The sequence below is a fragment of the Nomascus leucogenys genome, chromosome 20 (assembly GCF_006542625.1).
Source record: "Nomascus leucogenys isolate Asia chromosome 20, Asia_NLE_v1, whole genome shotgun sequence".
NCBI classification, from domain to species: Eukaryota; Metazoa; Chordata; class Mammalia; order Primates; family Hylobatidae; genus Nomascus; species Nomascus leucogenys.
Window position 1 is genome coordinate 77,056,002 of NC_044400.1, and position 22,008 is coordinate 77,078,009.

General features: G+C 49.0%; 1 protein-coding gene across 3 annotated transcripts in view; it reads right to left on the minus strand.

Annotated features, from left to right (window-relative positions):
• The window catches only part of JAKMIP1 (janus kinase and microtubule interacting protein 1), a 178,349-nt gene that overhangs the window by 36,261 nt on the left and 120,080 nt on the right, over nt 1-22,008 (minus strand). For all 3 annotated transcript variants that reach the window (XM_030801077.1, XM_030801078.1, XM_030801079.1), the window contains exons 7-10: nt 20,763-20,903; nt 19,567-19,626; nt 4,402-4,530; nt 1,819-1,947 (exon numbers count right to left, since the gene is read on the minus strand). In XM_030801077.1, the coding sequence (XP_030656937.1) occupies nt 1,819-1,947; nt 4,402-4,530; nt 19,567-19,626; nt 20,763-20,903 (459 nt within the window). The remainder of the gene's footprint in view (nt 1-1,818; nt 1,948-4,401; nt 4,531-19,566; nt 19,627-20,762; nt 20,904-22,008) is intronic.

Below are 22,008 nucleotides of genomic sequence, written 5' to 3' on the forward strand. Positions count from 1 at the left end.
CGCCCACCACCACGCCCGGCTAAATTTTTTGTATTTTTGTAGAGATGGGGTTTCACCAGGTTAGCCAGGATGGTCTTGATCTCCTGACCTCGTGATCCACCCGCCTCAGCCTCCCAAAGTGCTGGGATTACAGGCATGAGCCACCACGCCTGGCACATATTCAACCTTGGCCTACTAGAAGCATGCCTCAGCTTCAAACACAAAATCATTAAGAACAGAACAGCCTTGAGAGTTTGACAGGTCCAAATTGCTTGGTTTTACAGACAAGGAAAATGAAGCCTGGAGAAGGGACTCTGTTTTTGAAGGGGGTGAGTGAGCCAGAAGCCAGCCACACTGGGGGCCCAGGCCCAGCTCTCTGACCAAGTCCAGTCCTTACTGAACCTGAAGCTCATTCAGCCATCATCAGACTTCAACACGCCTGCACAATTGCGTAGCCCCCAGCCCAGGCCCCTTATCACCTACAGCAGGGGCTGCAAAGCAAAATACTTCAAGCACCAAGCAAGTCATATAAATAAGGGAAGTCAACTGGGTGTGGGATAACAGGGAGTGGTGGGGACTGTGGCAAGCCAGAGGCACATGTCACATCTCAGGGAGATGCTGCCACTCAGCAGCAGCCACAAGAAATGGGACGCCTGTTGCTGCCAGATGTTCTGACCTTTCAAGAAAGGTCAGGAACCTGGATTTCTCTATGGAATCTCTTTACTTTTAAATGTTGGCAAGTAGATGAAATTTAAAAAGCAAAACAAAAATTATTCAGCCCACACAAAGCCTCACAGTTTCCCTCCTCTGACCTAGATGACAAAGACTGGGCCTTTTATGGTGGGACAAGGAGCTTCCCTCCCTGCTGACCTCACTCCCCCTTACTCCTGGCTCCCCCCTGCAGGGCCACTGCTGCCCCTGGAACAAACTCCACATGGGCGTGGCCTCTCCTCTCCGCCTTTGCCATCAGATTTGCCAGGCAATACCCATTCTGACCCATCGCCTTTAAGACTACCAAAATCCATCCCTTTGTGGAATTCCTAAACAGAGCTCTGAAAAAGAGCACAGGCCCTGAGTCCGAGAAACCTGGCCTCGACTCCCAGCTCTGTTCAGCAGCATCTGGGTATCTGGGGGCAAGTTGCTCGGTTCTGAGCCTGTTTCCTCATTGGGAAGCTCGTGTTAATTCCTCCTGCCTCAGGGGGCCAGTGTGGGGGTGAGATGGGGGAGGGGATGCAGGGAAGCACCCCTGTGTGCTCTCCGGGAGTCCCCCGCACTCCCAGGAGGAAGGGAGAGCAGGCCCCAGTCTATGTGACTCCCGAAGGTGGGAGAAGGGCCAGCGGGTGGAAGTTTCCAGAAGGCAGAGCTCAGCCCAGCCTGAGGAATGGTGTGGCCTGGACTGAGGTGGTCACAGGGCCCAGGGTGCCTTGGTGGCTGGGGAGCACCCTGAGAGTCCCTGCGAGTGTTCTGGTGGATGTCCCAGAGGGCGGGGGGCTCGCAGCCCTGGAGGGAGGGGAGCCTGAAGCCTGCAAGCCGGCCAAGTCTGTGATTCCATCACTTAGTCTTAAATTCTGAACACGTGCTCTCCTCCAAACAGATGGCACAGGTGATGTGTAGCGTTGCTTCCTCTAATAGCTCAATGTTCCAGAGTGCCTGCCATCACACCGAGGATGCAGAGAGGCATCTAGAATGTCACCACAGCAAAGACCTTGCTATGGGTTCCCCATCACCTCTCAGAATCCCCTCTGAGTGTCCATGCCAGGGTATGTCACGCTTCTGGAAAGGACCTACATGACCTGGCCTTCGGCCCCTCCCTCGAGCCCTGAGGCTGGCTGCACTCACCCGGGCCTCCCTCTCAGCATCCAGCGTGCCCCCAACCTGCTCCTGGAGCAGGGCGTAGGCGCGTTGCAGGGCCTGGTACTCCCGGGTCAGCTGGCAGAAGCGCAGATCAGCCTCCTCTCGGGCTGTGGCCTTCACATAATGGAGAAGAAAACAAATAATCGAGTGCATAATTACAATAATAAATGATTTATGATTGATTTTAATAATAAACATGAATAATCAAACCCTTGCTGTGGCTTTGAGTGCCGGGGTCAACTTAGACAACATCAAACGGCCACATCTCACAGTGCTGCCATCGAGTGCTTAAGGAGCCTCGAATTGCCAGGAAGCAACTAGGGCATTGGAGGAAAGGGCTGCCGGGAGGAGGCACCTCCTCAGCCATCAGCGCTACTCCCAGGAGCTCCCACCCACGGGAATCACTGGAGTTATGTGGGAGCAGGTGGGAGATAAAGGGCTGGTGCCATGGAACCAGCCCCAACTCCAGAAGCAAAGGTCTCCATTGTAAAGGGTGTCTGTCCCCTCCCACCCAGCACCTCCTATTCTGGGAATTTATCCTAAAGAGATGGCCGGGCATGGTGGCTCACGCCTGTAATCCCAGCACTTTGGGAGGCTGAGGCAGATCACCTGAGGTCAGGAGTTTGAGACCAGGCTGGCCAACATGGTAAAACTCCATCTCTACTAAAATACAAAAATTAGCTGGTCATGGTGGTGGGCACCTGTAATTCCAGCTACTCGGGAGGCTGAGGCAGGAGAATTCCTTGAGCCTGGGAGGTGGAGGTTGCAGTAAGCCGAGATCATGCCACCACACTCCAGCCTGGGCGACAGAGCTAGACTCCGTCTCCAAAAAAACAAAAAAAAAATGGCCACATAAGCGTATAAAGACACAAATACGAAGGAGCTCCATGCATGGTTCACAGGTGTGGAAAACGACACAGCATAAATCCCTCATCAGTGCATGCTGCTCATCCATGGGAAAGCCCCACATGGCCATGAGAGAGGATGAGGCAATCCCATGTTCTGGTGCTGAAAGATGCCTATTACACATCACTGGCTGGGAAAAGGCAAGCTGAAAAGCACGCATCCTGTTTTAAGTTAAACATAAAAGGCCCATGGCTGAGAACAAGACCCTAAAGGCTGAGTAGCCCAGTCCAGACCCCTGTGCAGGACAGGCTGATGGACTGTGGTGTGTCTCCAGCACCAGCGAGGCCCCTCCCTCCAGCCGGCACTTGGGCTGAGGCTGGTGGACTGACGGGGAGGATGGTGTGTCTCTCCCAGCATAAGAAGGGATGTCTAGGGGACGACCCGCAGAGGTGACATGTGTCCCCTAGAGTTTTGGCACAAGATGGAAGAGCAAAGAGAGGGCCATCTTGGGGTCGGATGTGCCAGCGCCCACAGCATGTGCCACATTTTCCTATGGCAAATAGACCCATGGGAGGAAACCAGCCTAGGAGTCATTCCAGAGGGGACTCCAAAGAAAAGGCCACCAGGAGGGGACAAGGACAACGAGCAGGGGTTTGTGGGAGGTGGACCATTTAGAGTCTTGGGACGTGGGGGCACAAGGAGCTGCAGTGCTCAGTCCCTCACCAGGAAGCTGTGGGGTGCAGCACAGCAAGGGGAGCTCGTGGAGACCTGGAGAAGTGCTCCCCTGAGAGGCAGCGTGATCCACCTGCCCCTGCCAGAGGGCACTGCCCTGAGGGCCAGCTGCCCTGGCACATCCGCACTCCCTTCCCACTCTTGCCCTTCCCTGGGCTCAGAAAAAGCCACCAGGGGCCTGCATGGGAAGAGGCAGAAGAGCGAGGTGGGGAAACAGCAGCCAAGCCTGACACAGGCCCCGGTGGCGAGCAAGGGGAAGGTCTGCGCTGAATGAAGTCTGCAGTTTAGGAAATTAATCAAACGTGATTATTCCCATCACTGGAAGGCATAGAAGCCCACAAGGTCTGCCTGAGATGTAATCGGCACTCCTGAAAGAATTCACCTGGGGAAGGTGAGTGAGAACGAAGCTGGTCTTTGCCCCCTCGCGAATCCACCTTGCTCAAGAAGCTGGCTACGCACCCACATGGGCACAGGTGGTCAGGACAGGGTGAGGCAGCGACCTTGGGGTGATGGGACTTCAGGGCTCTTCACCTTCTTCTTTATATATTTTTGGATCACATGCTTATCTTAGTCAAGAAAGCAATGATGCTGTTTCTGCCCGGTGGTGTGTGCGTGTGTGCACACATGCATGGAGACCAGGGAGAGATCATTACGTAGCAGTTTTAATTGCAAATGGTGAGGAAACCCAAGGCAACATCCTTCAATGACTCAGCTTGAACTTGACAGCCACAGATTTCCTTGGTGGGAAAATCAGTGCTGGGGAAAGAAAGGGTCCCCATGTGCTGCCCTCTCGTCGCCATTCATGGAGCCCACAGCTGTGGGGGCCTCCTTCCTTTCACGCCATTGGCTTTGATAATGCACTGGTAGGAACGGGTCATCTGGGGTTCAGAACTACAGGCAAGGGAGCGAGACTTGCAACTATCAAAAGCAGGAGGTGCTGCCCCGAGAGCATCTGGGGTGAGGTCCCGCCCCCTCTGCAGTTTTGCTTACATCGTCCAAGTCTTCTTCGGGCGTGGCTGGGGTCCTGTCTGTCCTGTCTGTGTTGTAGGATGTTTCGGACAACGTTTCTGAGTCCACAGACTCCTCATCAAATCCAAAAAATGTCTCCACAACATGCTTCTGTAAAATGCAATTTGTATGATGTTAGCAATGACTGAGGATTGCCAGAGTCTACCAGTCCCTGGTCGTGGGCATGCCAGTGCAGGGGGGTGACAATTGATATTTGGGCCACTGGTGCATCCCAAGATGCGGTTGGTGGGCTTCGTAACTGACTGGGTGGGATAAAAGGTGGCAGCAGGTGGCAGATGACCCTAGGGTTTACAGCCTGAGTGAGCTAGTCTGGCCCTGGCCTTGGCTCTCCAGCTGTAGATCTGTGCAAACCACTTGGCCCCTGGAGCGCCAGCCACCTTCTCTAGCAAATGGAGTGAGAAGCCACCTCACCTGTGAGCACAAAAGGGGGCCGTGTGTGCCCTGTGCCCAGAAAGCAGCCCAGCACTCCATCCCGCTCCATAAGCAGCGCACTGGCTGTACCAAGGAGAAGGGGGACAGGGCCCAGGGAGACGTCGAGTTCCAAGGAGAAGAACTGGATGAATATGGACAGCAGAGGGGGCGACAGCTTGAAGGAGTGGAGAACCCAGCCATAGTCCTAGTACTCTGATTAGTGTGGCTGTGTGTGGCCCAAGTCCTGGCCAGACCCACACTTAGAGGCAATCTCTGCTGAACTTTTTATTATAGAAAACTGGGAAGATTCACAGAATGAGAAGGAATCATGTAATAGACCTTCACACGACCATCACTCAGATTCAGAAGCAAATTGTAAGGCTCTATGTGCCAGCCTCTGAGTTGCCCTGCTGGCACTTCTCCCACTCCAAATGTCATAGGATATGGGGCTTCCTTCATCTCTCTATCCATTCATTCACTCAGCAAACACTGGCAAAGCTCCTTCTATGGGCCAGACATGGGGCAGGCCTGGGGAATACAATAGGATCATAACCAGGCCAGGTCCCTGCCCCGAAGAGCCTGCATCCCCTAGGGGCTGCAAACCTCCACCCACAATCACCAGATCAATGTCCCTTATTTTAGGAACATAACTTTTTTGTTTTTTTCCCAAACAGCCCCTGACAAGGATTTTTATTTGTTTTTACAATCAACGAATGCCTTTCAGACCATGAAGAATGAATCAAAACTAAATTCCAGAGCCCAGCCCGGGGCTCTGCTGGCTCATCCAAAACGTGACTTCACCCAGAGCTCCCCCAACCCACAGAGAAAAGCCAGGCACTCCCCACATACTAAGGGCCCCTCCCAGGCCATGTGTTTTACCCAAATATCTGTAAACGTGAGAAAAATGTGACTGGCACAAGAATTAATAATGTGATTAGGAAATAATTCAGACATAAGGCAAGGAAGAAGATGCAGGGACATCTTTGTCACCTTACTCCGTTTCTGAAGGTGCTGCAAGGGAGGCACCCACCACCACACGTCACCCAGAACGTTCTTGCATTTGGCATCTGTCTTTCCACGCACTGCATCCCCCAACCCCCACATTCCTCCTTGCTTTTTAATATGCATGGGGAATACGCCTCTCCCCTGAACTCCAGACTCATGCGTCAGCTGCCTCCTTTATGGCACCGTGGAATCCTAGTGGGCAGTGACTTACCCCCAACACCACGCCTCCCGTAATCTAACCTGAGTCCAGCAGCAGCAGCTCATGCTTCAGTTGCCCAGGCCCCAATTCCAGGAGGCCCCCCCTCTTTTCTCCACCTCTCATGCCTGCCCTCCCTGGGAGAAACCCTGCTGGCTTCACCTTCAACTCAGAATCCAGCCCTCTCACCCCCTCTCTCCACTGGGACCTTCATCTTGGTCCCAGCCACCAATATCTCTCTCTCTGATATTATTAAAACCACCAACATCCATGCGGGCTACAAGTGGTCTGCGAGGCCCTGCAGGATCTACCTCCCATCCTGCCCTGGCATCATCCCTCCCTCTCCTCCTCACCTCTCCTCCTCTGCTCCAGGCTCCTGCACCCCACAGACACCTGCCACGGGGCCTTTGTGCTCCAAGACGCTCTTCCCCAGAATCCACATGGCTCCTTCCCTAGATTCCCTTAGGTCTCTGCACAAATGCAACCATATGAGAAAAGGCTTCCTGGCCACCATACCCAGGTCCCTCCTGCTTCATCCCCACCCCAGCCTCTGGGGCCTCCTTCTTTATTCCTTTCCATAGCACGTCTCCCCACTGACGTAAGATCTGGCAAGCTGTTGTGTTTACTGATGGTCTTCCCCCCACCCCCTGAAATGGAAGCTCCATGAAGGCAGGGGGTTGGCCCTTTTGTTTCCGACTGTATCCTAGTGTTAATGAACTCAAAGCCACACTAGTTTGTCTATCCACAAACAGATTTTGTTTTGCACATGACACCCTTTCCATTCATTCACACAGCTGGCATCAGTTGGGCACCATGTGGTTACATGCCCCAGATGAGTCTCACTGGCAAGTACGTGAGGACTATGGGCACCATCAACTTCAATGTCATTTCTCTCCTTGCAGAGGCTGGAGACAATCATCTACTCAAATCTCCCCTCCAGATGAGGACCCCACCTGACTTCAGGCATCATGGACTCTTCCAATGAGCTCTAGAGAGCAGTGGTAGTGACATCCCATGGTGACAATGGCACCCACAGGAGTGATGCATCTGCAGCACTCAAGCTCTTCTGCACACACAGGTCACCCCCTCTGAGCTCCAGGTTCCACATTTTTCTGAGCAGCCACTGAGCTGACCTTATTTCTTGTAAACACTGCTAATTGCAAGGCCTCTGGGGACGAGTCTGTTTGTTGCTGTAGTCCAGGAAGCATCATCAAGTTACACACTTTCCAAACATTTAGGACACACTGCTGGGCTGTGACCATCCATGTCAGTGTCAGGGACCCTCCTGGGGGCAACGACTCAATGCTCAATTACCTAAGACGATCCATTGTGAAGGCCCTGCAGGACTACCAGTTAAAGACTAACTCTCAAGCCCTAATACAGGGCATTAACTACCAATGCTGCCAAAGACCCTACAGGACTGCTAGTTAAGGACTCAACTCCCAAGCCCTAATATAGGGCATTAGCTACTCATGTTGCTTGCCGCCTGTGTTTAAAGTAGAGCAGGCTTCGCAAACAGCCTAACTCCAGACCCAGTGGAGCCCCCGACAATATCATATCATATGGCCCCAGAGACCAAGACTCCACAGAACTATGCTGCTCTGAGGGAAAGAGGAAGGAGCTCTTAGGGCAGAAACCAAACACAAAAGGGCAGTTCAATTTGAATCCTGCAGCAATGCAGAGGAATCCACAGCCAGGCACGGCACACAGAGTTCCCATAGCAGCAAGGAGTTGTCTGGGACCCAACCCCTCAGGTTTTTATGCTGGATATTTTTAAAAAACATTTTAACTTTTTTTTTTGTTGAGACAGAATCTCCTTCTGTCGCCCAGGCTGGAGTGCAGTGGTGCAATCTCAACTTACTACAACTTCCGTCTTCCAAGTTCAAGCGATTCTTCTGCTTCAGCCTCCTGAGTAGCTGGGATTACAGGTGCGTTTCACCACACCTGGCTAATTTTTGTATATATATATTTTTTTAAGTAGCGACAAGCTTTCACCATGTTAGCCAGGCTGGTCTTGAACTCTTGACCTCAAGTGATCCGTCTATCTCGGCCTCCCAAAGTGCTGGGATTACAGGCGTGAGCCACCATGCCCAGCCTTAACTTTTTTTATAACATTTTATAACACTGGGTTAGTTGGTTTCCTTTAGAGAAAAGTTTTGTTGAGTGATTATATTATGCAGGAAGCCTACATGTACTTGATATCTCAATATATTTGTGCCTTTATTAATAAAAAATAGAAAAGATATATTAATGTTTAAAGTGAAAAACACAGTGGCTGTCTTCCTTGAAGGCAATGCAACTGGTGTTGCACGGCATTTTCGAAAAATGCAGGAAATAATTCACCACCTGCTTCTCAAGGGATGAGGGGAGAACCGCCTAGAAAATATTGTTTCCTCTCATGATTGGCACATAGTGGGCTTTAAAAAAATTGGCAAACATGAAAGAAACTGTTCATTTTTCTGTGTCTCCACTCTTTTAAGAGTCTCTAGGTTTTTCCTCACAAGAGATACATTAGGAGCAAAAACGTCCACCATTTGCTCATTCTGAGCCCATCTACTGAATAAAAAGGTAATTCCTCTAGCCTTCCATGTTCCTTGCAACCAAAGCCTCTCCTCGTTGACTCGTTTCTACAGATGAATCCAGATTCAGATTAAGATTTAGTTTTGGCCGGGCACAGTGGCTCATGCCTGTAATCCCAGCACTTTGGGAGGCTGAGGCAGAAGGATCGCTTGAGCTCAGGAGTTCAAGATCAACCTTGGCCACATAGTGAGAATCCATCTCTACAAAAAGTTATTTAAAAAGTTGGCTGAGTATGGTGGTTGACACCTGTAGTCCCAGCTACTTGGGAGGCTGAGGTGGAAAGATTACTTGAGCCTGGGACGTTGGGGCTGCAGTGAGCTGTGATTGTGCCACTGCACTCCAGCCTGGGTGACAGAGCAAGATCCTGTCTCAAAAAAAAAAAAAAAATTCAGTTTTGGCAAAATGAATGAAGAGTAAACATGTCTCCTCCATTTACATTTTGAATATACAGAGGTGCTCTTCCTTAGCAGGTCAAATGAAGCAGAGGGGAAAAGAGGAGGTACCCCCAAAACAAATAGCCCCTCAACCGGATCCAGTCTCTCTCAGCTACCTGTCTTCTCATCTTCCTTTCATTTTCAACAGAGCTGCCTGTCACAGGCAGGAGCATCGGTTGGTCACAGCCAGGGACCACCACAGAGACTCAAAAAACAAAATGCCAAACCAGCTGCCTACCTTCATGCTTATAGGTCATCTCCTGGCAGCCAGAGAAGTACAGGCACACCAGGGCGCAGAGACACAGGAAGAAAGAGAAGTACAGCACAAAGAGGACATATTCCATGGTGGCGCGATGCTGCAGACACGCCAGCCCCTGTGCGTGGGCTTAGGCAAAAGCCACCTTGTCGGCATCCATTTTCAGGGCTTCCTCCAGTCCGAGGAAAAAGCACCACTTCTCTCCCCACGCACTCCCCTTTCCTCTAACACACCCGCCCTAGGGTCTCCACGGCTTCCTGTGGATCCGTCTGCTGCAGAGTCCGGAGAACAGGAGTGCGCCAGAAGACGCACCTTCAGTAAAAGGGAAGCCAGCTCCAGGGCAGAGCCCAGATGCTGGCCACGCCAACCGCGGGCTGAAGGGAGTGGTTTCCAGGGGCGGGCTGGGGTGCATTCGTCACAGAGGACAGCTTCCGAACCAGTTTATTCTCTGGGGACCTTCCTCCCAGATCCCGTCCTCCCTGAGCCGAGAGCCTGTTGTCAACACCATGGCACAGGCCCTGGGTCCCCAGACAATCACAAGGCCCCCGGGGCAGCACTAGCAATGGCAACGCCATGAGAGATTCTCCCCCAGGACCCAAACTGAGGAGCTGCCTCTGTCCTCATGTGTTTGAGAAATTTCTCTGCTGTTCCCCGGCCACCTCATAGGCACCATAGACTTGCCAAATTCATTGGCTTCTCTACCATCATTTTGTCAGTGTTCTACCATTTTTGTAGGCCAGAACAAACCATTATTTAATAGAAAAACTGATTTTTTTTAACTAGATCAAAGTCTTAAGATTCACCTGCCCAGAAGGGGTGTCTCTGAGAGTCTTCCATCTCTCGGAGAAGCGTCACCAGACATAATATCAAAAGCAAAAACTCTCATGCTGGAGAAAAAATGGACAGACTTTACCATAAAAAAGTAAAACGTCTGTACTTTGACAGATACCAAAGCAATATTAAAGGGCAATGGACAATTCATAAAAGAAGAAATGTACATAGCAAAGTTCATGTATGTTTCAACTTCGACAATGCGTGATGCTGTATTCCTTTGGAAGTATCCGTCAGATGAATTGTGTGACTGGATTGTGCTACTCAATTTAGTGCTGACTGCCCTTTAAGCCACGTTTCCTAATGAGGCACCTCCCGGCCAGGCAGTGCAGACCTGAGACAGCTGGGTTTGGCCCCAGGCAGTACAGACTTGAGACAGAGGGGCCTGGAGGGGTGGGGCTGCAATCTGGAACCTTTGCTTCAAGCCCCTCCCCACGGGGCCTGAAGTCACCTCCTGAAACCAGGCAGGAGGCCAGGCGCCTACAGAGCCAGCCTCTGCAGCAGCTCCTCCCGGAGACCAGGACTCACCACGCTGCTCACTCCTGGCGCTGGAGTTTCCTGCCCTGTGTGAACAGATTACCTAGAACCACCATAGGTAATGGCACCTGTCCCTTCCCAAGTCTGCAAATGGGAGCCAGATGTCCCCACGGTGTTTGCTACCCTGGACAAGGTACCCAGGCGGCCTCTGTGGCCAGGTCAGGCTCCCGAGCTCTGCTCCACCCACACCAGCTGCAGCTCCTCTGGCGGTGCCTCCAGGACAGGCACAGACATTGTGTGTGCTTGTCTGCTGAGCCACCTGGGTGTGGTCCAGAACACAGCTCCTGTCTCTTCATAATCACCCCAGTGTCCTATCCCCAGGACCCACATCTTCCCTGAGTCCTTTACCAAAGGGCCCCCAGCAGGTGGGACATGGAGCAATGCTCAAAGGGGACTCCCATGCTTCTGGCACAGAGCCCGCTGTGAAAGGAACATAAAAACTCTGAACCCCAGTTCACTCCACCAAAAAGAAAAACTTAAGCTGAAAGCTGAGTCATGCAAGAAGCTGCCTTTCCTTTTGTTCCTAAGCAGAGAGCTGCAGAGAAAATGTTAAGCATCTCTACAGGTAGCTGCTCCATGTTCACCTTATCTTATGTAAAGTGCTGATTTACTGAGCACAAGACAATTACATAATTTGGACTATTCCCCTACCTGCTCCTTTTCTCTCACAACCTGTGGATTCAGTCATGTGACCACACCCCCCCTCTTTCCCCTCCAGCCCGCTTTTCCCCTTTAAATGTTGAACCCCTCAAAATCATCTTTGGAGAAAGGCTCAGATCTGTCTCCAGGGTACATTTTTAACCTTAGCAAAATAAACTTCTAAATCGATTGAGACCTGCCTCAGAGACTTTTTGATTTACATCAGCCACTCAGCCGGCGAGGCTGGCACAAAGTCCTGCTGCCTGTGCCCTCTTTACCTTTGATCAGAGCTGCGTGAAATGAGTCCTGATGGCTGTTGTGGAGGAGGGACCAGGTGACAGGGACACTGCTGAGCCAGGAGGGAACGAGCCCTCTCCCCTCCCAGCAAAGGGCCCACAGTTACACAACAACTGACGCCAGCCCTGTAGACAGACATGAAGTAGACACTGGTTTCACGCAGTCACTACTGTTAGCCCCTCTGAGTGCAGGGCACTGTGCCAGCAGCTTCGAGTAGCTGGATCCCAGGGCACCATCCAGCCCTCACGAGTTCACAGACTGGTGACAGCCGTGGGGAAGGCAGCCTAGGAATAAGATCAACTGCAAACAACCACGAAGGAAAAAATGGGTAGCTTTGGCAAAACTTGCAAATGAAAAATGCATGCACATGATGAAAAAATGTTTGACTTTGGGAGGCCGAGGCAGGCAGGTCACTTGAGGTCAGGAGTTTGAGACCAGCCTGGCCAATATGGTGAAACCTTGTCTCTACTAAAAATACAAAAAAAAATTAGCCAGGCCTGGTGGCACACTCCCAGCTGCTCAGGAGGCTGAGGCATGACAATTGGTTGAACCCAGGAGGCGGAGGTTGCAGTGAGATGAGGTCGATCGCGCCACTGCACTCCAACCTGGGTGACAGAGCGAAACTCTCTAAAAAAAAAAAAAAAAAGTGCTTGAGCTTCCTAGGCAGGCAAAGGTACTGTACAACCAGCTGCCAGTGTCTGTCCTTCCCTCTACCAGGCAGCAGGATTGGCCTCAGGGGCGTGGGGCTAGGGGTCAAGTTTAGATACGTCCTATGTGTTTTGATAGGTCCCATCAGAATGGATGCAAAAGTCACTGACAAAAATGGCCCGCCAGACCTCAGGCATCCTCCAACCACTGGCAACAGCAGACCCAAGGTCATTCGGGGAGGAGGGGACACAGCTCTGATGCACTGGCCCAAGAAAGGGCCTCTCCTTCCGAGGGTGCTTTGATGGTTCCCAGTGCAGCTCCCCAGTCCTCCCTTAAAGGATGATTACTGCAAAAGGCATTGAGATCCCACCTCACTATTATAAATTAGTGGGGGAGGCAGGGTGTGGGCATGGCCTGGGAATCTGCATTTGACAGGCCCTCCAAAGGAAAGTTGTTGAGCTATAAGGTAAAGGAAGAAGGAGACACTCTGACTTCCTGATCACCTGCTATGCACCAAGCAAAGAACCAGAAGCTTCCTTAGATTCCATGGATATAATGTTCATTTTAAGAATTAAACTGAGGTTCTGAGAGTTTAGATGACTTGGTCAATCCCATCCAGCTAGTAGCTAGGGTCTGACTCCCATACTGCTTGGGGCTACAATTTCCCAACCTTATCCAAAATGATGGGTCCTTCTTTCAACCAAGGTGTGTGAGTAAACTGTACTAATTTTTAGCCATTATGCATATGCTTAGAACTCTATGATGATATAGCTTCTGTGCAAGTTCCAATAGCCTGCAACACAATTTACTGCCACATGGCCAGAGGCCCAGGTCCTGAGCAAGCCCCCTACCCCAGTGTCCAGGGCACAGCCCAAGGAAGCACTCAGGATCCTTCTCCCGCAACCTCTCCCATGGGGCTAACCTGAGTCCATGCTGAACCAGCAGGCTCCCCGGGAAATGAGATAATCGACACCAATCTTGTCCCTGGAAGAGATCCCATAAGGGGACTGTTGGACAGGCCCAGTAAGACAGAGTCATGGCCCTCAGGGACTCAAACGCCCTGGGAAGACAAAGGCGGACACCCTCTGCTTTGCCCTGACTGCATCTTCTGCAAGGCTCTGCCCTGACTACATCTTCTGTAAGCTGGGGTGTGGGAGTGGACTGGAGGCGCCCTCCTGCAGGGAGTCCAGGGAGGTTTGCTAGGGTCCTTCTGACAGAGTCAGGAGCTGGAGAGCAGGGATGGGGCTGTCAGATTTCTGGAAAGTTCTGGAATTTTCAATGCATTCACCACAGTACTCTGTCAAGCAAAGCCTTTGGTGAAGTGTTAAAGCACTTCCATGTGTGATGGACAGAGAGCGGTGAGGGCATTTCAGGGGAAAAAGAAACCAGTCTAGTCATCCTGCGGTATCCATGGGGGACTGGTTCTAGAACCTCCCACGAATACTAAAATCCACGGCTGCTCAAGCCCCTTACACAAATTGGTGTAGTACTTGCACATAACCTACGCACATCCTCTTGTACACTTTAACTAGATGACTTCTAATATTGTGCCTAATACAATGCAGATGCCCTGTAAACCCGGTCACGTGCAGCGTAACAGCATCTCAATCCCCAACAGTATACAACAACGGTCCCATAAGATCATAATACTGTATTTTTACTGTATATTTTCTATGTTTAGATACACAAATACCATTGGATTACAACTGCCTACAGTATTCAGTACAGTAGCATGCGGCATAGGCTTGCAGCCTAGAAGCCACAGACTAGACTGAATAGCCTAGGTGTGTAGGAGGCTAGACCATCTGGGTTTGTGCAAGTACACTTCATGATGTTTACATGACAAAGTCGCCTAATGACGCATTTCTCAGAATGTGTCCCTGTTGTTAAGGAATGCATGACTCTAGTTTTAGACTGTATTGTTTAGTGAATGATGAAAAGGAAAAAAATTCCGGGAGGTGGAGGCTGCAGTGAGCCAAGAGCATGCCACTGCACTCCAGCCTGGTCAACGGAGTGAGACTCCGTCTCAAATCAAAAAGAAAAGGAAAAAAAGGCTGTATATGTTCAGTAGAGATGCAACCATCCATTTTTTATTTCCTGAAGGTTTTCAATCAGAGGTTGGTTGAATCCACGGATGTGAAACCCACAGATAGAGAAAGCCACATGTACGGAATGCCTGTGGCCTGTGGTAGAGAAGAAAGAGAAGCTTCTTAGGCCTGAAAGGCAACCCTGGATTACAAAACCTGCTCGGTCCCGAAGGATCCAAGTATCAATTCCATCCAGCCCTGCACAACGCCAGGATTAAGTAGGAACATGGGAGAAAACTTGGTCCACACGGAAGTCTACACTGAATCTTGAGAAAAAGAAAAAATGCTGGTGGGCCCAGGAAACAGTGAATAGAAAAGACCCTAAACCCACCTGGAAAGTTTCTACACAGATCCCCAAATTCGGCCTCCTAATGACACGGAACTATCTTCAGTAAAGTGACCACACATCACCGTTCTTCTGGGACAATCCAGTGTCATACAAGTACATTTTTCCAGTAAAGGCAATTCGCTTATTTAGCCAACAACTATTTAGGGACTATTTAGTCAACACCTACTCTGTGCCAGGCAGTGAACAGGCCACAGTGGGCAGGACAGACACAGCCCTTGTCCTTGCCTGTTGTACAGGCAATGTAGCAAATCACGATTCAATTCTAACCCTTTGTGAATTTCTCCTCCAATAAACACATTCAAAAATCAGGAAGAATGGCCGGTTGTGGTTGCTCATGCCTGTAATCCCAGCACTTTGGGAGGCTGAGGCAGGTGGATCACTTGAGATCTAGAGTTTGAGATCTGCCTGGCCAACGTGGTGAAACTACGTTTCACCGTCTCTACTAAAAATACAAAATTAGCCAGGCGTGGTGGCACATGCCTGTAATCTCAGCTACTTGGGAGGCTGAGGCAGGAGGGTCACTTGAACCCGGGAGGCAGAGGTTGCAGCAAGCCGAGATCATGCCATTGCACTCCAGCATGGGCAACAAGAGCAAAAAGTCTGTCTCCAAAAAAAAAAAGAAAGAAGAAAGAAGGAAGGAAGGAAAGAGAGAGAAAAGAAAGAGAGAGAGAGAAAGAAAGAAAGAAAGAAAGAAAGAAGAGAAAGAGAGAGAAGAGAAAGAAAGAAAGAAAGAAAGAAAGAGAGGAGAAAGAAAGAAAGAAAGAAAGAAAGGAGAAGAAAGAAAGAAAGAAAGAAAGAAAGAAAGAGAAAGAAAGAAAGAGAGGGAGGGAGGGAGGGAAGAAAGAAAGAAAGAAAGAAAGAAAGAAAGAAAGAAAGAAAGAAAGAAAGAAAGAAAGAAAGAAAGAAGAAAGAAAGAAAGAAAAGAAGGAAAGAAGCCAGGAAGATGGGGAACGGGGAAAGGAGCCTCTGTTTAATCCAGGCATTCTGATACAGACTTTAAAAATAAAGTCTTGGCTCAACAATGGATTTTTCAAAACCCCATATGGAGGCTCTACGGGGTGTGTAATGCCACAGCACATCCCGTTAATGGGACAAACTGCACAATCTTTAGATTTGTGCCTTTTAAACATATGTCCCATGGTGAAAATGGCTGTTACACACACTCCCAGCAGCTGTGCAGAATGGTGCAACTCTTCCATGAGGCAGTGGGGTGGGGTGGGGACGATGCTCTCTGGTCAAAGCCTTCTCACCCTCTGAGCCATATTTCAACTTCTGGGAATCTATGCATGGAAACGATTCTGATTACGGACACAGCTTTCCAGACAAAAGCTGGTTGCTGTGGCGACATTTACAGAAACAGCAAGTCCAAACGTAGGGGAAAGGGTAGCTAAATAATGGTATAGTCACTTAATGACATGTTCAACAGGGAATAAAATAGAGCTGGGCCAGAAAGAGCTGTCTGCGTAAACAGAAGCACAGATATTGCAGCATTATTCATAGGGCTGAGGAGCTGTAAGCAATGTGCCCAACAATCGCAGAACAGTAAACCAGTTTATGCTCCATCTCCTCAACAGATTATGTAGCCATAAAAATTTATATTTACAATGACAGCTATCACAGGACAAAGGCTTGCAGTCTAATGTTAAATAAAATCCAGGGTGCAAATGTGTATACCGCAGTTCCAGCTGGGGAAATGAATTAAAACAGCAACACCAATGTGCCGGGGAGGCACTGTGGTGATAGATCACTTTTTATTTCCCAGATATTCTATAATGTGGTTCTATGTCTTCTATAAAAGTATATATTTAAATATAGGCCGGGCACGGTGGCTCACACCTGTCAGCACAGCACTTTGGGAGGCTGAGGCGGGCAAATCACCTGAGGTCAGGAGTTGAGACTAGCCTGACCAACATGGAGAAACCCCGTCTCTACTAAAAATACAAAATTAGCTGGGCGTGGTGGCACATGCCTGTAATCACAGCTACTTGGAAGGCCGAGGCAGGAGAATCGCTTGAACCTGGGAGGCAGAAGTCATGATGAGTCGAGAACGTGCCATTGCACTCCAGCCTAGGCAACAAGAGCAAAACTCCATCTCAAAAAAATAAGTAAATAAATAAGTAATAAAATAAGCAAACAAATAAATAAAAATAGACAAGTTCTACTCAAACCACTTCCCATTTCTGAGTTTCCAATGTCAACGTGCAGAAATTTGCCCTGTGTTCCACTTGGCTTGGTGGGAAAAGCTTGGGCCTCGCAGTCTCAGACTTGAGTTTGAAACTCAGCCTTGTCAATTTAATTTTTCTCTGAGTTTTTGCTATATTTTATATCTATATGGCTTCTGTAACTGTAAATTTGAAAAAATAATACCAACTACACGGGGTGGCTGTGAGAATTCAATGAGATTGTATAAATACCCACTCATCCGAGAATCCAGGACCTAGCAAATCATCAATGAGCCAGGCCACTCTAAGTGGCATTACCTGAACGCTGCAGTAAAGGCCACCAGGAGGCAGCCTGGGAGCCAAATTGCACCCATAGATATATTTCATGTGGCCCACAGGTCTAATATATTTTACAGGCTGAGTGTCCCTTATCTGAAATGCTTGGAACCAGAAGGAATTTTGGATGTTTTTGCAGATTTTGGAATATTTGCATAAACAGAATAAGGTATCTTGGGGATGGGACCCAAGTCTAACATGAAATTCATTTGTTTCACATATACTTTATATATAATACATAGCCTGAAGGGAATTGTATATAATATTTTAAATAATTTTGTGCATGAATCAAAGTTTGACCGTGTTTTTACTGCAACCTGTCACATGAGGCCGGGTGTGAAATTTCCCTGGCCTCATGTTGGTGCTTAGAAAGTTTCAGATTTTGGAGCATTTTGGATTTCGGATTTTTAGATTTTGGATTAGGGATGTTGAACCTGTATTCGGACATTTAAAATTACAGACAATTAAAATCCAACATTTAAATCCTTCCATTTCACATAAAGTAAGGTGTTATGGATTAAACTGTATCTCCCAAAAAGATAGGTTGAGGTCCTAACCCCAGTACCTCAGAATGTGACTTATTTGGAAATAGGATCATTGCAGATGTAGTTAAATTATCATGAGGTCTCACTGGAGTAGGGTGGACTCCTAATCCAGCATGAGTGGTGGCTTTATACGTGGAGCCACAGAGATACACAGGTAGGATGTCACTGACAATGAACGCAGAGATTGGAGTACAAGCTGCAAACCAAGGACACCAAAGATTGCTGGGAAGCCACTCTAAGCTAGGAAAAGGAAAGGAAGGGTCTGCTATAGGTTTTAGAGTGAGGGAACATGGCTCTATCGACACAACACCTTAATTTTAGCATTCTGGTCTCTAGAACTGAAAGATAATACATTTCCGTTCCTTTTCTTTTCTTTTTTTTTTTTTTTGAGACAGGGTCTTGCTCTGTCACTGAGGCTGGAGTGCAGTGGCACAATCGTGACTCACTACAGCCTTGACCTCCTGGGCTCAAGCAGTCCTCCTGCTTCAGCCTCCAAAGTAGCTGGGACTTCAGGCGCCACCACATCCAGCTAATTTTTTAAACTTTTTGTAGAGACAGGGTCTTGCTGTGTTGCCCAGGCTGATCTCAAACTCCTGGGTTCAAGCGATCCACCCACCCTGGCCCCTCAAAGTGCTGGAATTATAGGCATGAGCCACTGTGCCCGGCCTTTTTCTGTGGCTCTAAGCCACTGATTTTGTGGTACTTTGTTAAGGCAGCCCTAAGAAGCTAACAGATAAGGATTTACATTTATCTTGAAAAACTGGACTATCTGATGCCATCGGTCCACCTTCTTATAGCAACCAGGATTCAGGGCCCAGTTTGCCACAGTCCCCACCATTCCCTGTTGTCACCCTGACACGAAGACCACATGTCTTTGGCCATTCACTATCACATTTGCACAGCTGTTTTCCTTATAGATGAGAAATATTTCTCTATAACCACATCTCAATCAAAAAATAAACCAAAGGGGGCACTTGTGTTCAAGAAAAAGGAGAGGAGACCAGCCTAGCCAATATGGTGAAACCCTGCCGCTACTAAAAATACAAAATTTAGCCGGGCGTGGTGGCTGAGGAAGGAGAATCATTTAAACCTGGGTGGTGGAGGTTGTAGTGAGCTGAGATGGTGTCATTGCACTCCGGCCTGGACAACAGAGTGAGACTCTGCCTAAAAAAACAAAACAAAAACAAAAACAAAAAAAAAAACACAAAAAAAAAGAGGAGAGGAGACCTGTGTCTTTGTGGAAGCCAAAAATAGGTTTACGGGTTTAAAGGCAAACTATACTTTTTTTTTTTTTGGTATCAGCTCCAGTGTGCTCTTTACCTTCCAGATTGGTCCCTGTGGGCATTTGAATTTTACAAGCCCAGCTCCTTCAGACACCGTTACTAGGAAATAGCAGCAGACCTATATTTTCCAAAAAGACTACAGTTCTGCATGATTCCAAAAAACACGAAGCTCCTGATTTTTTTCAGAACAGGATATGCTCTGATATAAACCAATCCTGAATGTCCCTTAAATCCTTCAAAAGGTTTAAGTATTTATGTTTGTAATTTTGGGTGAATATACCCTGAGGCTTAAGTGGAGAATTCATCAGGAAGTTTTCCATGCATAAATTACAATAACTAGGTCGCATGACACGGCCATATTTATGTTGCTTTGAGAGACAGTGATGACAGGCTTTTCATCATCAGGCATGCAGAGATGTGTGTGTCTGCTTCAGGACCCCTCTGTAAAACCTCCCCACTCCACGACCCATCTGCCCTGCAGATGCATGACACAGCGGAAAGGCAGGGCAGGTGCACCATCGCAGGCTTACCTTGGGCGGTTTCAGACTTTTCCCTCGATGCCTTTTGGAGCGCAATAGCCGTTCTCTCTCCTAGAAGGAAACACAACGGTTGGTATTTCCAGCCAGCCTCACATCTCACGAACCAAAGCCACTGGCTCTCAAAGGGAGCTGGGCCTGCCCAGCCACACCAGCCATGGCTAGTTCAAGTTCTAAGTGCCCAAGTGATGGCTGCTTCTCTGAACTGAGAGCTACAGGGAGAGTTTATTATCCACCTTTTGACTTTATTGTTATTTCATTGAAATATATTTTTCATCCTAAGCTGCAATGAGTCTTTTGTATAATGAAGCAAAGATGGATGGATAGATAGATGGATGCATAGATAAGTGGATGGAAGGATGAAAGAATGGATGAGTGGATGGATGGATGGATGGATGGATGGGTGAAAGGAAGAAAGAGAAGTTAAAGAGGTAGAGGGAGATGGAGGCAGGCAAAATGAACATGAAAATTATAATCAAAGCCTTTTCTAGAATTTTGATCACTAGCTTTTCTATTCTTTGAAGACCAGTGCATGGAACCATCACGCACCCACTTCGGTGAGCAGAACACATTCTGCTTCTAAGATCCAACTAAAGCTCCCTGCAGGTGTTCTCTGCCTGTTGCCTAAGTTCCTTTCACAGAGAGCTGTGGAATTCTCTGGATGTAATTCCCCACCTGCTTAGGACATGCTCAACCCCCTTTGATAGATGCATGCCCCATATACACGTCCAAAACTCACACAGACAGCCTTAGCAAGGTGCTGGTCTGATTACAAGGTTCAAGTGTGTGGGCGCAAACTCACAGTCTGCAACTGCTAAGCTAAAAACCAACCAACCAAACAAACAAAAACCCTTCTCTGGAACAGATCATGCCCAGTCTCTAAAGGCCAAAAGACATCCTTAAAACTGATGCTTCTTAACCACAGCAAGCCAGGGAGAAGATGTGAGAAAAGGGTAGCCATGGAAACTGTCCCCAGGTACCAGTGATCTCATTTAAGCCAAGGCTGCTTGATGGCAGAATGAAGCAGGAATGTGCCCACCAGGGTGAGCTTGGTGAGTCCCAAACTCAGCACTGTCTGACCCTGACCCAGCTCAGCAGCATCACCCTGAGCCCCAGCGCCTGTTCCTGACACCCAAGTCAGCCGGTGCCACCCCCGCCAGGGGCAGCCGCGCCAGCTGTGCTAGATGTACCAGTGAGAGGTCGTCAATGACGTGCTGCTGCTCCAGCACCTGCAGCCTCAGGAACTCGATCTCCTGCTCATCCCTGGTCAGGCTGAGGTCATTCAGGGAGGTGTGCCGCTTCAGAGACGCCTGCGCTGACAGCTTTTCTTTCTGCAGCCACAGGGAGACAGACAACCACAGGGTTACCCGCCAACAATGTTTGTTAGGGACAGTGCTGGAGTGGAGCTCAGGGGTGCAGGGACAGAAGGATGGATGGGAGGATGAAAGAGATGATGGCCTGATATGGTTTGGCTGTGTCCCCACCCAAATCTCATCTGGAACATTGCAGCTCCTATAATTCCCATGTGTTGTGGGAGGGGCCAGGTGGGAGATCATTGAATAATGGTGGTGGAGTCTCTCATACTATTCTTGTGGTTGTGAATAAGTCTCTGATGTTTTTATAAGGGGTTTCCCCTTTTACTTGGCTCTCAATCTCTCTTGTCTGCTGCCAAGTAAGACGTGCCTCTAGCTGTCTGCCATGATTGTGAGGCCTCCCCAGCCACGTGAAACTGTGAGTCCATTAAACTTCTTTTTCTTTATAAATTACCCAGTCTCAGATATGTCTTTATCAGCAGTGTGAAAATGGACTAATATGTGGCCACCTTGTCCTGTGCTGGGAGAGGGGACACGGCAGACCAAAGCCAAGCCCAAGGTGGGGCTGAGCATGCACACTCTTCACAGGAAGGGATGTGCAGGGCCTGGGGGTGGAAGATGACATTTGAAATGAGCCTAGAAAGCTGGGAGGGGAAGGCAGGGGCAGGAGAGGACTCCACACAACAGCAATTACACACACACAGACACACACACACACATCTGCACCTGCTACAGTGCAGACAGCAGAGCACGTGTGGTGACAGAGCCTCCGTCTTCCCGGCTGTAAAGTGGGGGTTGATACTACTCTGAACAATGAACCTGAAATCATTCTGTAAACTGTCAACTACAAGACACCTGCCCTGACCATAAGCACCAGGCATCCTAGCTGGAGGAGAAACCCCTCTGCAGGGCATCGCCAGCGATCATCGTGATGGCTTTCACATGCTGGGTGTCCTCTGGGCCCATTCCCTATGAGGTCTTTACATGCTGTCATTTCACCCTCTTGATGATCCTCCAGTGTTGCTATTTTCATTCCCATTTTATGCATGAAGAAACAGAGGCTCAGAGAGAATGGGGGATGTGTTTAAGGACACAGCTGTCTGACTCCCTCTGGGCACAAACA